Source organism: Solanum pennellii, chromosome 5 (genome assembly GCF_001406875.1).
Source record: "Solanum pennellii chromosome 5, SPENNV200".
NCBI classification, from domain to species: Eukaryota; Viridiplantae; Streptophyta; class Magnoliopsida; order Solanales; family Solanaceae; genus Solanum; species Solanum pennellii.
Window position 1 is genome coordinate 73366756 of NC_028641.1, and position 18335 is coordinate 73385090.

General features: G+C 29.2%; 3 protein-coding genes across 3 annotated transcripts; 2 read left to right on the top strand and 1 right to left on the bottom strand.

Moving 5' to 3' along the window:
• Nucleotides 1-1743: 1743 nt before the first annotated feature.
• On the bottom strand, nucleotides 1744-5096 carry LOC107019044 (glutamine synthetase-like). The gene is made up of 12 exons (XM_015219634.2): nucleotides 4956-5096; nucleotides 4327-4366; nucleotides 4109-4212; nucleotides 3962-4010; nucleotides 3753-3859; nucleotides 3454-3541; nucleotides 3052-3180; nucleotides 2867-2941; nucleotides 2722-2775; nucleotides 2581-2618; nucleotides 2266-2425; nucleotides 1744-2155 (listed from the first exon to the last, which is right to left on the bottom strand). Exons 1-12 carry the CDS (start codon nucleotides 5027-5029, stop codon nucleotides 2003-2005), a joined length of 1071 nt encoding a protein of 356 aa, XP_015075120.1. The 5' UTR covers nucleotides 5030-5096; the 3' UTR covers nucleotides 1744-2002.
• Nucleotides 5097-11049: 5953 nt separating this feature from the next.
• On the top strand, nucleotides 11050-14116 carry LOC107018957 (endo-1,4-beta-xylanase 5-like). The gene is made up of 8 exons (XM_015219553.2): nucleotides 11050-11141; nucleotides 11274-11320; nucleotides 11462-11684; nucleotides 11789-11863; nucleotides 12009-12097; nucleotides 12201-12302; nucleotides 12674-13450; nucleotides 13720-14116. The coding sequence occupies exons 1-8, from the start codon at nucleotides 11072-11074 to the stop codon at nucleotides 14068-14070; spliced, it is 1734 nt and encodes a 577-aa protein (XP_015075039.1). The 5' UTR covers nucleotides 11050-11071; the 3' UTR covers nucleotides 14071-14116.
• A 462-nt stretch (nucleotides 14117-14578) lies between these two features.
• LOC107018958 (cysteine-rich repeat secretory protein 60-like) lies at nucleotides 14579-16569 on the top strand. The gene is made up of 3 exons (XM_015219554.2): nucleotides 14579-15375; nucleotides 15783-15896; nucleotides 16289-16569. Exons 1-3 carry the CDS (start codon nucleotides 14655-14657, stop codon nucleotides 16294-16296), a joined length of 843 nt encoding a protein of 280 aa, XP_015075040.1. The 5' UTR covers nucleotides 14579-14654; the 3' UTR covers nucleotides 16297-16569.
• The last annotated feature ends 1766 nt before the right edge of the window (nucleotides 16570-18335 follow it).

Sequence of the window (18335 nt, forward strand, 5' to 3'; positions counted from 1 at the left end):
TTGTTTGCAACAAATTTTAAACATATGGAAAATAGATAAACCATACAAATAAAATATGAAGAAACATAAATTTTATTGATTAAGATAGCGGGTACAATTCTGTTGATCCCTTGATTCTACTCTCCTAGATGATTTATCCATGATTCGAGGGCCGTTAGTGGCGTATTTCTCGAATTAGGATGATTTAGATTTGACCTCTCTATATAAATAATCCATCAATTCGCGGAGTATTTGAGATCTTGATCTCTTTATGGAATTTCCGAGATGCCTTTTAAGGGAATTTAGTACCCTTTATATAGGCATAAACTAGGGTTTAGGGTTGAGTAGCATCTAAGAATCCTAATGTGAATTGAACACAATTTGTAGAATCCCAACTCGAATTGAACGCATCTTTTAGAGTTCTACAAAATTTCAATGTCTACACATGTACTATATCATCAATTATGCAATAAATAATTAAGGAAAAATATATAAAATCTCTCTGAATTTGGTCCAAAATTCACTTTAGCACTTAAACTATACGAGCGTTTAAATACCCCCTTAACATCATTGAAATGAATTAAAAACCACCCTAGAGGATAACATGGTAAAGAGAGTGAGTTCACTCTCCTAATAGCGTGTGAAGGAGTTAAAAAAGAAAAAAATATTATAAAATCATACAAATGACATATTTTTATTGGTTCTTAATATATTAACTTATATTAAAATATATGAATAATTTTATTGGTCCATAAAAACTTTAACTTTTATTCTCTTTATTTTATTATCTTCCCCATTGAAGCATCATTTTTTCCTTCATCTTCACCTTAACTCTATTAACTACTGCGTTTCACAATCTCTTTAGTAATCCACAAAATCCAACACCACCATCTTATTACTGACGTCAATTTCATACATATAAATTTTATCGATTTTCACCGGAGCGAAAAAAATTGATAGTTTACCGGACTTTGCAGAGGTAGAACCAGTAATTTTTTTATTTTTGATTTTTCAAAGACAAAGGCAGTGATGGTAGATCCTTTATCTCTTCGGTGTTGGAGGTTTACCAAATAAGATGCGAAAGGAAGAGAAACGGGCTGATTTTTGTTGTTTTGTTGCTCCGTCTAAGAGCTTTGAAACTCACTATTAATTGTGTCTTAAGGAAGAAAGTGATGGGGAAATGGTGATTCGATTGTTTGTTGGTGTTTCGGAGAATCTAGTAATGGAGCTTCTGCGGTGATTTGAGAGTTACGATGAAAAGAGTTTGGATGGTGGACGTAGTCGGAAAATATGGAGAGGGGAAAATGAACATTGAAGAGTTAGAAATGATGAAGAAGAAGGAAGAAGAAAGAAGTAACGGGGTGGGTGAAGGGCTGGGTATAGGGTAAAATAAAAATGGGTCAACATTTTTAATTTAAATTTTAGAAAATGCACTTTGAATTAATTAATAGTGTAAATTAATTTTAAGAATTGTTAAAGAAAAATAATGAAAAAATTAGTGACGTGGTATTGATATGGCCAGTGGGATAACAATCCCAGGCTGGTTTTTAATTCATTTCAAAAATGTTAAGAGTTAACGCTCGTATAATTTAAATGCTAAAGTGAGTTTTCAAACTTTGTTCAGGGGGATTTTTATACCTTTTTCCAATAATTAATTACCATTATTTATTGTCGTAGGTAAACTTTTACCTGTGCAACGTAATATAGTATACAAAGTTAAAACACATAAGATATGCACTCATAAGCAACATAAATAAGTCAAAATCAATAAAAATAACATAGTCATTAACAACATTACCAAATCAAAGCCTTTGATGAATGCATTTATTCAAATAAAATAAAATAAGACTACCCTATTCAATTTATTGACTCAAGAAACAATAATCCTCTAAGTTAGCTATATTGTTCAAGACTCTTTAAAAATGCTGTCGAGTATGTATCAGATCCTCCAAAAGCTATGCATTTTTAGAGAATCAGACATGAGTAGGATTCGAGCAAACATAGCAAGACGCTTATGAACGGCTTAAGGTTTCCAGACAATTGTGGTCTCAGCAATCATGGATGTAACAGTGTAGGGATCCATGTTCGAAGCAGGCCTCCTGTCCTCGAAATATCCCTTCCCTGCCTTCTCTGTATCTCTACCTACACGAACTGAGCAGCCACGATTGGCAACACCCTGGGCAAACAATGTAGCAACATAGAATGAGACAGACACTCGAGATCAACATTACTCGCATCCTCTAAGTAAACACGAAAGAGAGGGAACTAAACGATAGTCTAACGTACCCATTTGAACGAGTTGATATCAGCTGTTTCATGTTTTCCAGTGAGACGACGTTCATTGCCTTCACCATATGCAGCAATGTGCTCTTTGTGCCTTAATCCAAGCTTCTCAATAGCCTTTTTGATGATTTCATAGCCTCCATCTTCCCTCATAGACTTAGTACTGAAACAAAACATTCCAACGTTACTACTTTCACACAAAGAGAACGCGAGAGCCAAAGAAGGGAGCAGGGGAAAGGAAGTTCGATAAAGAACTTCTATCCCAACACATAACTACTTATTCATAAAATCCGTTACAACACTTCAAGTATCATCTACCTGTAGTTTGCGTGTGCACCAGCACCGTTCCAATCACCCTGACAGTAAACAGGATAAAACATGATGTAAATACAAGGCTCAGAGCAGATCAACCCGACATTAAAAGTAATAGTAAAAAAGATATATTAACAGAAAACTCACAGGGATAGGTTTTGGGTCAAATGAAACAACGACTCCAGCAACCTCAGCAATCCTCTGTTCAACACGAATACAAACGAGCAAGTGAAACAATCAATAGATTGAAGATTGAAATGGTAAAAAGTTTTAACACAACCAAGTATAATACCTCGAGAATGTAACGTGCAGCCCACACTTCGTCACCAGCTGAGATACCAACAGCAGGACCAACTTGGAATTCCCACTGCATACAAAAAGAAATTTAAGAACATACTCCTGAACGCACTGACTCTATATCCTGAATTTTCCTCTGTATGAAAACAGAATGTAGGATAAAAAAACATTATATCATACCTGTCCAGGCATCACTTCCCCATTGACACCGCTGATGTTAATTCCAGCGTAAAGACATGCCTTATAATGTGAGTCAACTATATCGCGTCCAAAAGCATTGGCAGCTCCAATTCCACAGTAGTAAGGTCCCTAAGTCGAAAAATAACAGAATTGTAAATGCTGGAGGGAAGGCCAATGCTAGAAAAACAAACAAGTTCGAGCTTTTGAGTTTGCAAAGGAAGTGTTTCAAATCATCAAATTTCCTCTAAACTCAGTAATATTATGATCTGTAAAAGTATTTTGATGTTCACAATACTAAATGTCGAAAAACAGAATTCAAATTCAGTTTTTCAAATCATTCAAATAATAACACAAATAACTCCAAATCACCAAAACTCCATATAGAGTTTAAGGTATTAGTACCTGAGGTCCAGGGAAACCTCCAATAGGCCATCCGAGAGGCCAGTTAACCTCTTTCTGCAACAACGTGTACTCTTGCTCGATACCATACCTAATTAGAAAAATCAATCCAACAATCAAAACATTTCTAAACAACAACGATAAAAACAACAGTATACCCAGTGTGATATCACAAGTGGGGTCTAGGATGGGTAAGACGAACGCAGACCTTACCCCTACCTTTATGAGGTTGACAAGATGTTGATTCTCGAGAAAACCTTTTTATGTTAAAAAAATCTAAAAAAAATCGAGTTTTTCAATACCATGGTTCTTCAGCAGCAACAACAGGGTTGCTGAAAATCTTGGCTGCATTGTGCCTCTTGTTTGTTGGAATGGGATTACCAGCTGGAGTGTAAGCATCACACATGACCTTAAGAAAACAAACGACGATTAGATAACACACAGGTACACGTTAGATCCTCCAAAAGTGATACACATTGCGAGATAGTTAACAATCAACAAACCAACTCACCAAAATATTATCACCTCTCCTGAATGGATCCTTGAAAATAGCTTGAGGACTATTTGATGAAATTTCATTTTAATATCGTCAGATGATCTTATTCAAATGATGAAACTTCACAAACGTAGTATTTACAAAATTAAACAAAAAACTTACTATAGGATCACTTCACTGTCTTCTCCAGAAGCTTGCCCTGTGCTAGATCCGTCATAGTTCCATTTTGGAAGCTCTGAAGGATCCTTAACAGGACCTGAAAGAGTCTATAAATTATAAAACCAAATGAAAATCACCAATGTTAGCAATATTCAATCACTCAAAAATAGAAATATATTGTTAGTAAATAAAAGTATTTATAATCAAAACTAATGTAATACCCTGGCTTTGCTCCTGAGATCAGTGCCTGATCCACCAATCCTAGTAAAAAAAAAACATGGAAAGATATACCAATTTAAGAGATTAAAATCATAAAAATTACACCAATAGGTCACGGGTACGAGTCGTAACAATATTCATAAAAATACTTCTAGGCTGACCACTGAAGATTCAACATTAACAAACTTATATTTTATAAAGAGTATAATTTTCCGACATAAATTGTAGCTCGTCTCCATTAAGAAAGAAACTTTTTTACAATTTCAAAGAAAAAAAATACATAAATATAGATCAAATCAATTGACTTACCTATAAAATAAAGCACTTCCCACATAACAAAAATATACATAAAAAAAAAGATCATAAATCACTGCAAAATTATGATCAATCAGATTTACCCAATGTTAATTGGAAAATCTAAAAAATGTTGTTGTTTCTGTATCGAATTCTCAAGAACTATATATTATATCTGGAGGACGGAACATGAAGTCTTGCAACATTTTTAAAGAGTCTGAGTAAAGCAGGATAAAACTATCTGAATAAAACACTGACACAAAAACCTAAAAGAACAGAAAAAACATAAAAATCATTAAAAAAAACACAAGTAAATCTAAAGGGGGTAAAAACTAACCATATGTATTCGGCAATAATTTTCTTAGTGCATTCAGATAAATTAAGATTGATGAGATCTGAAATCATAGACATAATGAAAAATCTTCAAAGTTTTTGCGTATGAAAAAATTATTATTGATTCAGAGTGACTTATTTCCCTTTAAAAATAAGACATCCGCTTTAGAGGCGCAAATTATTAGTAATAATAAAATTATTATAAACTTTTTTCTTTTAACAAAATAATTATAGTATATATTTTAATTTGTTTATCTCTTTTTTACTTCATTTTTATATATTAAAGAATGTTTTTTTTTACATTTTTGTCAATTTTTAAAATTAATTTTCACATGATAGGTTAGACCACAAGGTAAAAATATTTTGGTATATTAAAATATAAAGTTTTTTATTAAAAAAAAAGAGAGAAATTATAAAATAATTAAAAATTAAGTTTTTGATTTATTTTATATTTTAGGCCACTAATCAGATTAAGCCGATGTAGATTTGCGTGTATGTAGAGGAAGAAAGGGTGTTCTTTTTTTTTTTCTAATAGAAAGTTTCAAGATTGTGGAATTATTAGGCAATTATTACGGAATTTTCTTAAAAAATAATTTAGTTAATTTAAAAGAATATGATATCACAAATTAACAAATTAAATTAGTATTTATTATTACTACTTTTTTTCCTTTCCTTTAAAAGGATTTTTCGTAAAAAGGCTATTAATGTTCAACGATGTTTTGATTTCAAAATGAAGTAAAATATATTGCATTCATGTGCATAATAAGTTGTATGAGCTATTGTACAATATTTTAAGACTAAAATACACGATATAATTAATGTATCGATCAGTATTATATATTTATATGTACGTATTTACTTTGAAATCTCAAATTATCACTATGATATGTATAAAAAATATTTAACTATTGGTTATATGTATTCCTATTTCCTGTGTTATTTTACATAAAATAATACATATATTTAAAGTTTCATATATATAAGCAATTTAACAATGTGTTAGTATGAAGAGTTTATATTAGTAAACACGTAATTTCGTACTTAGACCCAAATGATATTCTCAATCCTTTATTTTTAATTTATTCATATAAAATATTTTTGAACTTTATTTTGTTATTTTATTATTATGATATGTTGATGTGTTTAAATTACAAATTTTTAGATACATGCAAACGTGAAAATAAATCTATAACAAGCCCTACAATATAAATGGTATTGAAATGGAGGATGCAAATAAAGCTTCTGTTTGATTATAGATTTTAAATTAAAATTTAATTTTTTTTTGAGTTTTGTAGTAGTTATTTTGAAGCTTGATGTTACATTTAAATATGCATTTTACTTGAAAAGGTTTAAAGTTTTGTGATCGAAATTCCCCAAAAATTAATTTTTTTTAGGACATATTTCAAAATATGATCCAAAATGGTCAAATCTATTGTCAAATAGAATTTTAAAGACAATTTTCAAAATCTGATTCCAAATCCAAGCCAAACACCAGCAAAGTATTTCCTCAATTTCAATTTGTATGTTGATTGATTTTCACTTGGCACAAAGAAGAAATTTTTTTAAAACTTTTATATTGTGATCTTAACATTTCATGTAAAAACTAAAAATTAAAGAGTTAAGTAAAAAAGAATAGATATTATTTTCTTATAAACTGACTAAAAAACAAATTTAAATAAAACAAGTACTTCATGTGTCCTAATTTATGTGATACGTTTGTTTTTTTGAGACTCAAATTGTTTAAATTTAACAAAAATTTGCTCATGAAATTTTTAATTTTTTAAAAATAAAATTTATATAGTTCTAAACTATGTAAAAAGGTACTATAAGTCACAATAACTTTACAGGAAAATGCACAAGTATCCCCCTCCCTCCCCGTCCACCTATATCCGAAATTCCAGAGATGCATTTATAAAATAAATTCAAGGAGTTAATAGGATCTTATAATAGTATAAGTGTGTTTCTGAGACATCGAACACACGTTGAGAGGTTATTTATGCATTTTTCCAAAATTAACTATCAAAAATAGACTATTTTAAATCTTAAAATATGAAATGTGTAAAAATTATTCTACTCTTTATATAAATCCCATCAAATATTCTATAATTAAAGTTACAAAATATTCTACCACTGATTGATTTCTTATCCATTTCTTTTATTTTGATATTAGAAAACTCTTTTCTTCTATAAACATTATTAAAAAGTCTTATATTAATTTATTCTTCTTTTTTTTTTAAATCTATATGTGATGATATGCTAAAGTTTGTTATAGTACTGTTGCATATGTTTTTCATTAAAGTGTATTAGAGGCCCCATAAATTCATTAATAATTGAGATAATCTAAAAGATAACAAAATAACTTTCTCGTTTTTGTAAATTAAACTTCTTTTGTTTTTTTCTTTTCTTATATATTTTTGTATTAGTGGAAATGCATAATTTTTATTTCTATTTTCTGGACCTAGGAAGTTAAAAGAGGACGTTCCTTTTTGTAGTGTGTAGGGGCAACAATAGGGTCATATAATAATTATTCAAAATTAAAAATTTAAGTGACAAATTACTTGATGCAATCGTAATGATGATATCACAATTCTAATTAGGGTAAAGAGAAATTTATTTTTACTCAAATGTTAAATGGGAGATACATTAATAGTGGAAATTAAATATAAATATATATATTTGTTGTTATTAGTTAAAGTTAAACTTATCTTTGAACTCCGCGAAATAGATATATTTTCCTTATTTTAGATGATTCTAATCATAGGATGAGAATTTGAATTATCTTACCCTTTAGCATTGCGTAGTTCAATGACAAATTTGATCCTTTCCTATAATTTTGAGTTTTATATTTATTTACCTTTTTTTTCTTTTTCTCTTTTCGTCACTATCAATTGAGTTTTTTAATTACAGTTAGGTGTACATGATAGGGTTGATTTGACTTTTTTAAATATCAAATCAAATTATTTGGGTAAAAATTTTAAATTTATAAATCAAACCAATAAAGTTCGGATTTTTTCAACCTCTGGTTGATTCGAGTTTTCAAATATCAAACCAAACTATTGTATCGAATTTTTAAATTTATTAATCAAACCAAACTAATAAACTTCAGATTTTTCAGATTTTTAGATTTTTTTTCGGTAAAGCTTTCATAAAAACATATTATTAATTTGTGCTCCAAATACTTTTTTAGTCCAACCAAAATACAATTATCTAAGATGTTTCTTAAGAAAATAACACAAAATATGAGATGAGTATTTTTTGATGACACAAAAATATTCAATAAAAATATAATGAAATCATCATATAAAATAAATATTGTAAAGTCATCATGAAAATAATCATAATTTAAAAGTACTAAATCATGCTAAAATAAGTTTAATAAGTATTATTACATTACTAAATATTTAGGAAAAATTAAATTAGATTATGTATTTTAATTATCCAAATCAATGTAAAATTAAAGAACGGATGTTGAATATTATTATCATTCTTAGTATTGAATTGATTTTCTTTTTGCATTAGTACTAGTTTGATTTTTATTTAAGTTTTATTATAATCATCAACATCTATGAATTATAGTATTTATTGGACCATTTCGAATTCTAAGTTTTAAACTTAAAAAAATATATTAAAAGACAAAAACTATGAAATAGTATAAGAAATATTTTGAAATGATATCAAAGTAAATCATTTTATGTATAAAATAAAAGCGGATTGGTTTGGTCTCGGGTTGGTTTTTTTTAGTTAAAATCAAACCAACCCAAATATAATCAACTTTTTTTTCCCAATACCAAACTAAGTCAAACCAAATCACTAGTCAGCTTTTTTTTTTTTCGACTCAATTTACGGTTTGATTCGATTTTCTGTTCGATTTAATGACAAACTGATTTTAGAGTATAAGCATTATTAATTTAAATTGGTCCTTGCATTTTAGATTGGCTGAATTATATATGATATTAGTCTGAAGTAGAACTCAATTCAAATGACATTAACTTATATTGAACACTAAATAGAACTTTCAAGTAAAAAAGAAAAAAAATAAAGCAACCAGTTACTTACATGTCAAGAAATTAATATATGTTATTTGAACTTTCAAATTTAAAATATTACTTACATGTCGTTGTACCCAAAAAGTTATCTTAAATAAAAGAGTATATTAAGAAATAATTGCATTAAATTAATTTAAAAAGTACAAAATCATATATAATTATAATAAAAAGTACTGACTTAAAGATCAATGTATGAATTTTACTTTTAAAGTAATCATTATATGATCAAAATGAGCTAACCAATAAATATGTTAAATGACTTAAACATGCAATATATTATCATATTAATTTGGGGTTCTAAATTTTCTTTTGAAAAAAGAGAAGGGGTTTTGGAGCTAACTTTAACTTGAAAAATATTTATATGATTTCTTTTTTATTATTGGACCGTCAATCAATTTTGTTAGGAGTTTACAAGTTAATATACACATATATTTATTAATTTTCTAGTATAAATTACATAATCTACAGTAAAGCTATTGAATTCGTTCGAATCCACAAATCTCATCTAGCTCCGTCTCCGTGCATAAACCACATAAATCATTCCTTCTGAAGGCTATTTTCCAGTCTGTTTTTATCCATAGACTATGAGAAATAATTATAGTATAGATCATGAACACTTCTCATAAAAATTATGTCTATGCCACTAACAATTAGTTAGAATATTTATATTATCCATATTTATGTTATGGCTAGTTGTTCAGGTGGATCTAGAGAATTGATTACGAATTTATGTTAATTCTAATTTTTGTTCGAACTCTATATATTATGATAATAATCTGTGAGTATTGTCAAAATACATAACTTTTAAATTCTAAATTCGCCTAATTTTGGATATGTTAGTTAGCTTGTTATTTCAGTTTGTTAGAATCCAGATGTTCAATTAGTGGAGTTTGTTACAATTATTTTCTCATTAATTAATTCTTTGCAGTTCTATTGATAATTTTATTTCTTTTTCAAAGGGAGTTTTGTTTGTTGTCAACTAGGTTAAGGATAAGTGGCTGTTTCTGCAAATCAGAAAATATTGAAACAATGGTTACCTTTTAAAGACATATAATCACATTTTTTGGTATTGATAATTATTCGATATTTTATGACAAAAATCGAAGTAGTTTTGGACTCTAGGTAGATGTTCATAATAAGGTAGATGATGTGTTAATTCTCAACTATTTTAATTTTATCTGACACTGTTTGATTAGAAACAAAATTTATTAAAGAAAAAAAGACTTTTAAAATTTATAATCTAAAATAAAGTATAATATTGTGACTATAATTATAAAATATCAAACAAATCCAAAAGATAAAAGAATGACACAAGTAATTATCTTCGGAACGTAAAGTATAATATTTGTGTGACTATAATTATAAAATATCAAATAAATCCAAAAAATAGAGGAATGACACAAAATGATTGCCTTTGAGATAATATTCTCTTAAATATGAGCAAAACACCATTCATTATAGTAGTTGTCTAGTAAGAAATTTGTGAGGTTTTGCTAAGGTTAGAAATAAAAAGTTTAAAATCAAGTTATTTTAGACATAGAAAGACATTATTATTATTTTTTTGGTGAAAATTAAAAATGATAGTGTGACACATAAAAAAATAAACGTTGAAAATATGAGAATTGGTTAAAATTTTTATCAATAAAAAAAAAATTTGCTTTGCCGTCCTCGCAAATCAATGAAAAATTTGAGTTATAGAACATGATTAATTTTTCATAAACTGGCTTTTTTTTTTCTCTTTCTTTAAAATCTCATATTAGGAGATAAATAGCTTCCTAACAAAGGCGACTCTATATACACAAGAAAGTTCAAACTCGAGACCTTTTGATTAAGAAAGAAAATATAGTACCTACGATTTATCACTCCATCATAACCCTCGTTGATTTCATTAAATCAGCTCATTAAAAAAAATGCATGATGAAATATATTTTTCATTGAAATTGTGAACCAATTTTAGTAGTATATATGACATCACCACATGAAACGTACACCCAATTATGGAATATTTTTTACCTATAAATAAGTCTCTCATTTTATGATAATTTCACAACATAGAATATTGAAATTTGCAACTATGAATACCTTCAAGAGAGATAATGTTTTTTGTCACATTTTACTCATATCTTGTTTCTTCCTTTGTGCAGGTTAATTTAATTTGTCTAATCTTTAATTTAATTCCCTTCTATCTCCATATATAATATATAAAAATATATAAAAATTACCATCTCCTTCTTATTTTTTGCATTTATATTTATGACAATATTATATCTTTGCAGGATTTTCAGTGTATGCCATAGACTATGACTACCATTTCACTACAAAGGCATGTTTTATATTTACATTTATAATTTCCCTATCCAAAAAAAAAGTATAAAAACAACTTGGATTATTGATATTTGAGAAAAAAATATTTTGAATTAATCGATTTTTCGTGTTTTATATATACATAATATATATTTTGTAGTGTTTGGAAGAGCCTTTAAATCCACAATATAGTGGAGGAATTGCTAAAAATCCAGAAATAAATGATGGATTAAATGGATGGACATCATTTGGAAGTTCAAAAATTGAGACAAGAACATCAAAACAAGGCAATACCTTTATTGTTGCTTCAAATAGAACACAACCAAATCATAGTTTTTCTCAAACAATTCATGTTGAGAAGAATACAATGTATACTATTTCAGGTACATTAATTAACTACATGTTGAAATTCACTACATTTTTTATTAATTTCATATTTTAACTCATGTCACTAAAAATTCTAATTCTGTTACGGTTATTTTTGTAGCATGGTTACAAGTGAGCCATGGAAAAGCTGATGTTGTAGCAATGATTAGAACACCAAATGGTGATATTCCCACAGGTTGGAGTTATGATATGTTATCTTACATATATTAGTCGATTTTTTTTTATCGATCCAAGTAAATTTTGAACGAATTAAATTATGTTTCCTTTGTTTTTTAATATGTTTAAATTTGACTCAATCTGCTCATTTGACGACTCTATAGGTTGGGCTATCGCAAAATCAGGATGTTGGTCTATGTTGAAGGGTGGTTTTAATGGGAACTTTTCTGGCCATGCTGAGTTATATTTTGAGGTTTAATTTATTACAATTTTATTATTGTTCAATCTACTTTATATTAATGTGAAATTTTTTTTACATTTTTTTTTCATATTGACATTTATGGTTTTAATTTCAGAGCAAGGACATTAGTTCAATTGAATTATGGGCAGATAGCATCTCTATTCAACCATTTACTTTGTTGGAATGGAAAGCTCATCAGGATCAAAGCATTGAGAAGGTCAATAAAATAACTTTCTTGAAATTTTATGTATATATATTGAGTGACGGTATAAAAAATTTGATCTTTATAAGGTCACATATTCAAATCGTAGAATCAATCGCTATATAATATTATATCCCCTTGGGGGGTTCACTATAGAACTACCAGAAAATCACTCTTTAGGTCACATGTTCACATAGTTGAATCAACCACTAAGGGCTACAAGATATACAACTATTAGAAAATCGCTAATTTCCGCCATAATCCATTGGGAATCCCTCGATGGAAGTTTAGTGTATCTAACTGTCAATTTTTTTTAGAATCTGAAATCTTTGTTATAATAAAAGTTCATTTTTTTTAATTGGGATATTATAAAATGTGACATGCAGACTAGAAAGAGCAAGGTGAAGTTACAAGTTGTTGATCATGAAGGGCAACCAATACCCAATGCAACAATAATGATGAGACAAACAAGTTCTTCATTTCCAATTGGCAATGCTATGAGCTCTCACATATTAACCAACACAGGTTATCAAGATTGGTACAATCCAAGGTTCAAGCTAACAGTTTTCGAGAACGAAATGAAGTGGTGGGTAACTGAAGCACTCCCAAACAAAAACGACTACCATTTAGCTGATGCCATGCTTCAATATGTCCAAAATCGATCCATTTTACTCCGTGGACACAACATTGTTTGGGAAAATAGGGATATGTTACCTCAATGGGCCAAAGATCTACCACGTCCCTTGTTAGCAACCGCGATTGAAAGAAGATTTAACTCGTTGGTACCAAGATATCGTAATAAGGTTATACATTGGGATGTTGATAATGAAAACATGCATTTTTCATATCTGGAGAGTCAAACAGGCGAAAATACGGTGTATTATTATAAGAAGGCTTATGATATGGATAAAACTGCACTTTTATTCTTGAATGAATGGGGAACAATTGAAAATCCTAATGATATTGATGCAAATCCAGCTAAATATTTAGCCAAAATTGAGGAATTTAGAACTTTAGGTTATAATGGATCTCTTGGAATTGGACTACAAGGACATTTTGATACTCCAGTTATACCTTATATTAGAAGTGCACTTGATATACTTGCAACTGCAAATTTGCCTATTTGGATTACTGAGTTAGATGTTTCAAGCAGACCCCTTCAGGTAATAATCATTCAAATATTTTATTTTTAGAAGCTATCAAATTATATATATATATACTATATTCATAGTATATACAAAAAAAAAAATGTTATTGGGCCTAAGGTAAAGGAGTTTGATTGCAAGATCCACTTGTATCAAAGTCGACCTTAGTGATAAAGTAAATATCGAATAAATGTTATCTCTAGGGATTATAACATGTGTTGATCATAGAACAAATATATATTGTCTGTGTACAGAAGTTAAACTCGATGTGATTTTTTGGAGTGCAGGCAGATTATTTGAGAGATGTATTGGGGGAGCTTTATACACATCCAGGAGTACAAGGGATAATGTTTTGGTCACCATGGCAACCACAAGGATGTTTTAAAATGTGTTTAACTGATAATGATTTTAATAATTTAGCTACTGGGGATGTTGTGGATGATTTCATGAGGAGAATAAATCATCAAGGATTAATTAGCAATACTAATCATGATGGTTATGTTGAGACTTCATTATATCATGGAGATTATGAAGTCATAATTAAACACTCTACTATTAAACATCAGTCATTTGCTCATAAAATAAATGTAGCAAAAGGCAAGGACAGTAATACCCTAATGATGAAATTATCTGCTTAAATTTTAAGTATTTAATGAATAAAAATTGTCCCTTCATTTCCATCTTGATTTGTTTCATAATTTTGCTTATTTTATTTTAGCATGTAAAATTCGATAAATAGAACTTCAGTAATCATTAAAAAGAATCGTAAACTAAAGGTAAATATAAAAGTTTTATGATATTATTATGACTCGTACATTATTACACAGTTCTACGTCAATAACATCATCTAAAATATGTGTATTAAACCCCTCATATCATAGCAAATATGACAAATTCAAACCAAAAAAAAAAAAACACTTGGCTTTTAATTCCAGCTAATAAAAATTTATATTATTGCTATGAAAAGAAACTTTACTTGGTTAAGCAAAGTTACTCTCTTTTTACAATATTTAAATAACATATGAAAAGGTTAAGAAAAAGTGAAAAATAAAAAAAAAAGCACAGAATAGGCTGTCCCCCTTTAAACTTTTATAAACAAATCTTTTTGCATGGGATTTATAAAATATAAACAAAACTTAAGAAGCAAGAACACAACCTATTGTACTTGTACTTTAAATACTCTCATTTCCCACAAAAATACACATCTCTTCTCAATTTCAACATGGCCAAAAGACTCTATTTTCTTTTCACTCTCATAGCCATTATTTCCCTTTCTTTCTTCTCTCATTTCACCTATTCGGATTCCTCGGTAGACGCTTTCGTCTACGGAGGATGTTCACAAATAAAATACACACCAAACTCACTATACGAATCGAATCTCAACTCCCTCTTAACATCCCTAGTAAACTCAGCAACGTACTCATCGTACAACAAATATAGTATCATGGGCTCAACGAAACAAGACATCTTATACGGGGTTTACCAATGTCGTGGCGATCTATCGATGCCCGATTGCGCCACTTGTGTGGCAAAAGCAGTGAGTTCCATCGGAAAAATTTGTTCACAAAATTGTGGTGGTGCATTGCAATTACAAGGATGTTTTGTTAAGTATGACAACACTTCATTTCTTGGTGTGGAGGACAAAACTTGTGTGTTGAATAAATGTGGGCCTTCTAATGGGCTTAGTGGGGATTCTGTGGGCCGGGTTTTGACAAGTTTGAATGGGGCTGGTGGGCTTTTTAGAGTTGGTGGGTCATTAGATGTACATGGTGTGGCGCAATGTGTGGGTGATTTAAGTATGGGCCAATGTCAAGATTGTTTATCGGAGGCGATCGGACGGTTGAAAAATGAGTGTGGCAGTGCGTCGTATGGGAATATGTTTTTGGGAAAATGTTATGCTAGGTTTACTACTAGTGGAGATTTTGAATCCAAATCTAATCATGGTAAGAAAAACAATTAGTGATTCGACTTATATATACTGACAGATTGATAGAGCAAAGATTTTTTACTTTGTTAATATAATCTAGGAAAAATTATCTAAATAAACAGTTTATTTTTATCATTTTTAAGAAAAAAATCTATCATTTGAAAAAATTACAAAAAATTCTGTTCTCCAATTCTCGGATATATCACATTATGCGATTGTATTGTTACACGATGTATCGAGACATTAAGGGATGTATCCAAAATCGAGACACGATGTATCAGAACGTTTTGGAATGTATCTAGACTCCACCAAATTTAAGGGTTTTTTTTGTAATTTGTAAAAAAATAAAAATATAATGTTTTTAGCTCTTGACACTGGGATTTGTGTAAAAATTTTAATAATTTATCTATTAATTAATTGCAGGTTCTCATCATTTTGAGAATGAGAAGACATTTGCACTTATCATTGGATTATTAGCTGGTGTTGCTCTTCTCATCATTTTCTTGACATTTTTAAGAAGAATATTTGGACGAAACGGTAAGAACTCACATTTTTATTATTTTTCTTTTTAAAAATAAATAAATAAATAAATTATTTTTGAATATTATTCTCTTTTCAATTTTTAAAAGTGATGACAACAAATTTTCAGTTTTCCCTTTTGCCTTTTTCACTTTTTACTTTTAGATTCTACTAAATTCATATACAAATTGTTTGGTGAGTCATTCTACTAGAAAATAAGAATATTAATTAACGATAAACAAAATTTCATAAACTATTAACAAAAATCTCATGTTAATTTCATTTAGCTATAAATTAGTAAGAAAAATGAATATACTACGAGCTATATAGCGATTGACAAATTTGTAATTGTAACTTTTTGGTAATGACGTTAATTGAATCTTTTTTTTTCTTCTTTTAACTTTTTGCAGGTAAATAAATAAAGAATATACATACATGATCAACGTCAACAAGCATTCTTTATTTGAAAATGAGGACTTTATTGAAAGAAAAAGATGAATTATAGAGATGTGGACCAAAAAAGAAAAAGAAAGTTGAAAAGGGAGAAAAAGTCATGAACTTTAACAAAGTGACATTTGTTTAGAAATTTAAAAGAAATTTTGAATTGCATATTGCTTTTGTGAAGTTTCATTTGGCTATGTTTTCATGTGAGACATTTGATTATTATAAAGTATAATTTTGTGTTTCGTTATTTAAGCAATAACAAACCTAATTGAACTATATATCCTTTTTATCGTTCATGAATAATTACCTAATCGGTAGAAGAGACGTTATATTTGAAGTTTATAGATTTGAATTTATGTGTATATATATTCAATGAATATTCTATAAAATTTTGAACTAATCATAAAATTCAACTGAATTTGTAATTGAGACTTTAGCTTCGACCCTACTAATTTGTCTAATTGGAAACATTTTAGTTGGAGTCACGTGTTCAACTAATAATTGAGCGTTAAGTATTTTAAATTGGCCACTTATTTAACGGTTTTAAATAAGTGGTCAATTTTGAACCCAAAGGTGGATGACAAGGGTATTTTGGAGCCAGTAAATGGATGAGAAGGACGTTTTGGAGCCAATAGGTGGATGGAGTATAATTTTATACCATTTTCAATACTTCAAAAGTATTTAGGTCATTTTCCGTAATTATAATATTTACATGTTATGTTTGAGGTAAAAAAAAGGAAAGTCATATACAACCTGTTAAAGTTATTCGCATATTTCACTTAGACACTTTAATTTAGCATTGTTCCTATTGAACACTTAAATCTTAACAAATTTATATTTATTTAACGCAATTTATAATTTAGCAATTGGATTTTTTTTTTTTTAAAAAAAACCTCTATTTAAATAATGCAAAAGGAATATTTATAGTTTTATATTTGAATTAACCCACCCCACCCCCACCCCCTTCTTCTTCTTCTTCCCCTATGATAGAATCTTAATTCTACAAGTTGATATTGATGTTTTGATGATAGACAAGCAATGCAAGCAAAGCTTCAAAGCTTCTTGATGCCAGCCAGAGATCGCAGAAATTGTCACGAAAATGCAGCATATTGACACGTTCAATTAGTGCTAAAGNGTCTGGTCAACCTTCACATTGAAAAAGCTTTTGTTTGAACCTGGTTCTCTTAGTTGGTTAAACTATGTGTTGTTACTCTTTGTTTTGTTGCCAGAATATTTTATTATGCTCAACTAGCTGAGCTTTTATTGCTGTTATGGATGTTAATTGGTTTTGTTACTATGGTTGATCGTTGTTGGACTCTTTTTGATTTGTCAAAGGGGGGAAGATATATGAGTTCATATATGAGTTGCTTTGTCTTCATCAAAAAGGGGGAATTTGATAGAATCTTAATTCTACAAGTTGATATTGATGTTTTGATGATAGACAAGCAATGCAAGCAAAGCTTCAAAGCTTCTTGATGCCCGCCAGAGATCGCAGAAATTGTCACGAAAATGCAGCATATTGACACGTTCAATTAGTGCTAAAGATACAAGTTGATACAAATAAGGAAACCTTAATTATTAAAGATACAAGTTAATGCAAACAAGGAAACTTTAATAATTAAGGAAGGAAGTTGTATATAAAAGGGATTGTACAAAAGAAGTAATCCTTGTTTAAATACAATTTCCTTACCTTATTTGATAAGGAATCAAGGCAGCAGGAATATCTATAAACAGAGGACATACGTAGAATAGAAGACTACGACTTCACATAGAGAGAAAAGTGAGATTTATTCATCAAAAAGTCTTCAAGATCGATAGGTTTGCTAAGTTTAAAACATTCTTGAGTGAGAAGGTTTTCAACGTGTAAAACTATTTTCTTATTTTGTTCTTGATTGTAATTTACAGTTTATTGTACAAAGGGTGGGTTTGGCTCTTTGTAGGGTTGAGTGTTAGTGAGAGTTGTAACAAAAGGTGGGTTTGGCCTTTTGGAGAGATCGATTGGAGTCAATCGAG

Coding starts and splice junctions, on each gene's coding strand:
- LOC107019044 (XM_015219634.2), bottom strand. CDS start 5,029: ATGTCTATGATTTCAGATCTCATCAATCTTAATTTATCTGAATGCACT. Junction 4,213..4,326: donor ATCTCAGGAGCAAAGCCAGG/GTATTACATTAG, acceptor TATAATTTATAG/ACTCTTTCAGGTCCTGTTAA. Junction 3,542..3,752: donor GTTGCTGCTGAAGAACCATG/GTATTGAAAAAC, acceptor TTTTCTAATTAG/GTATGGTATCGAGCAAGAGT.
- LOC107018957 (XM_015219553.2), top strand. CDS start 11,072: ATGAATACCTTCAAGAGAGATAATGTTTTTTGTCACATTTTACTCATA. Junction 12,098..12,200: donor ATGCTGAGTTATATTTTGAG/GTTTAATTTATT, acceptor TTTTAATTTCAG/AGCAAGGACATTAGTTCAAT. Junction 13,451..13,719: donor TTTCAAGCAGACCCCTTCAG/GTAATAATCATT, acceptor TTTGGAGTGCAG/GCAGATTATTTGAGAGATGT.
- LOC107018958 (XM_015219554.2), top strand. CDS start 14,655: ATGGCCAAAAGACTCTATTTTCTTTTCACTCTCATAGCCATTATTTCC. Junction 15,376..15,782: donor TGAATCCAAATCTAATCATG/GTAAGAAAAACA, acceptor AATTAATTGCAG/GTTCTCATCATTTTGAGAAT.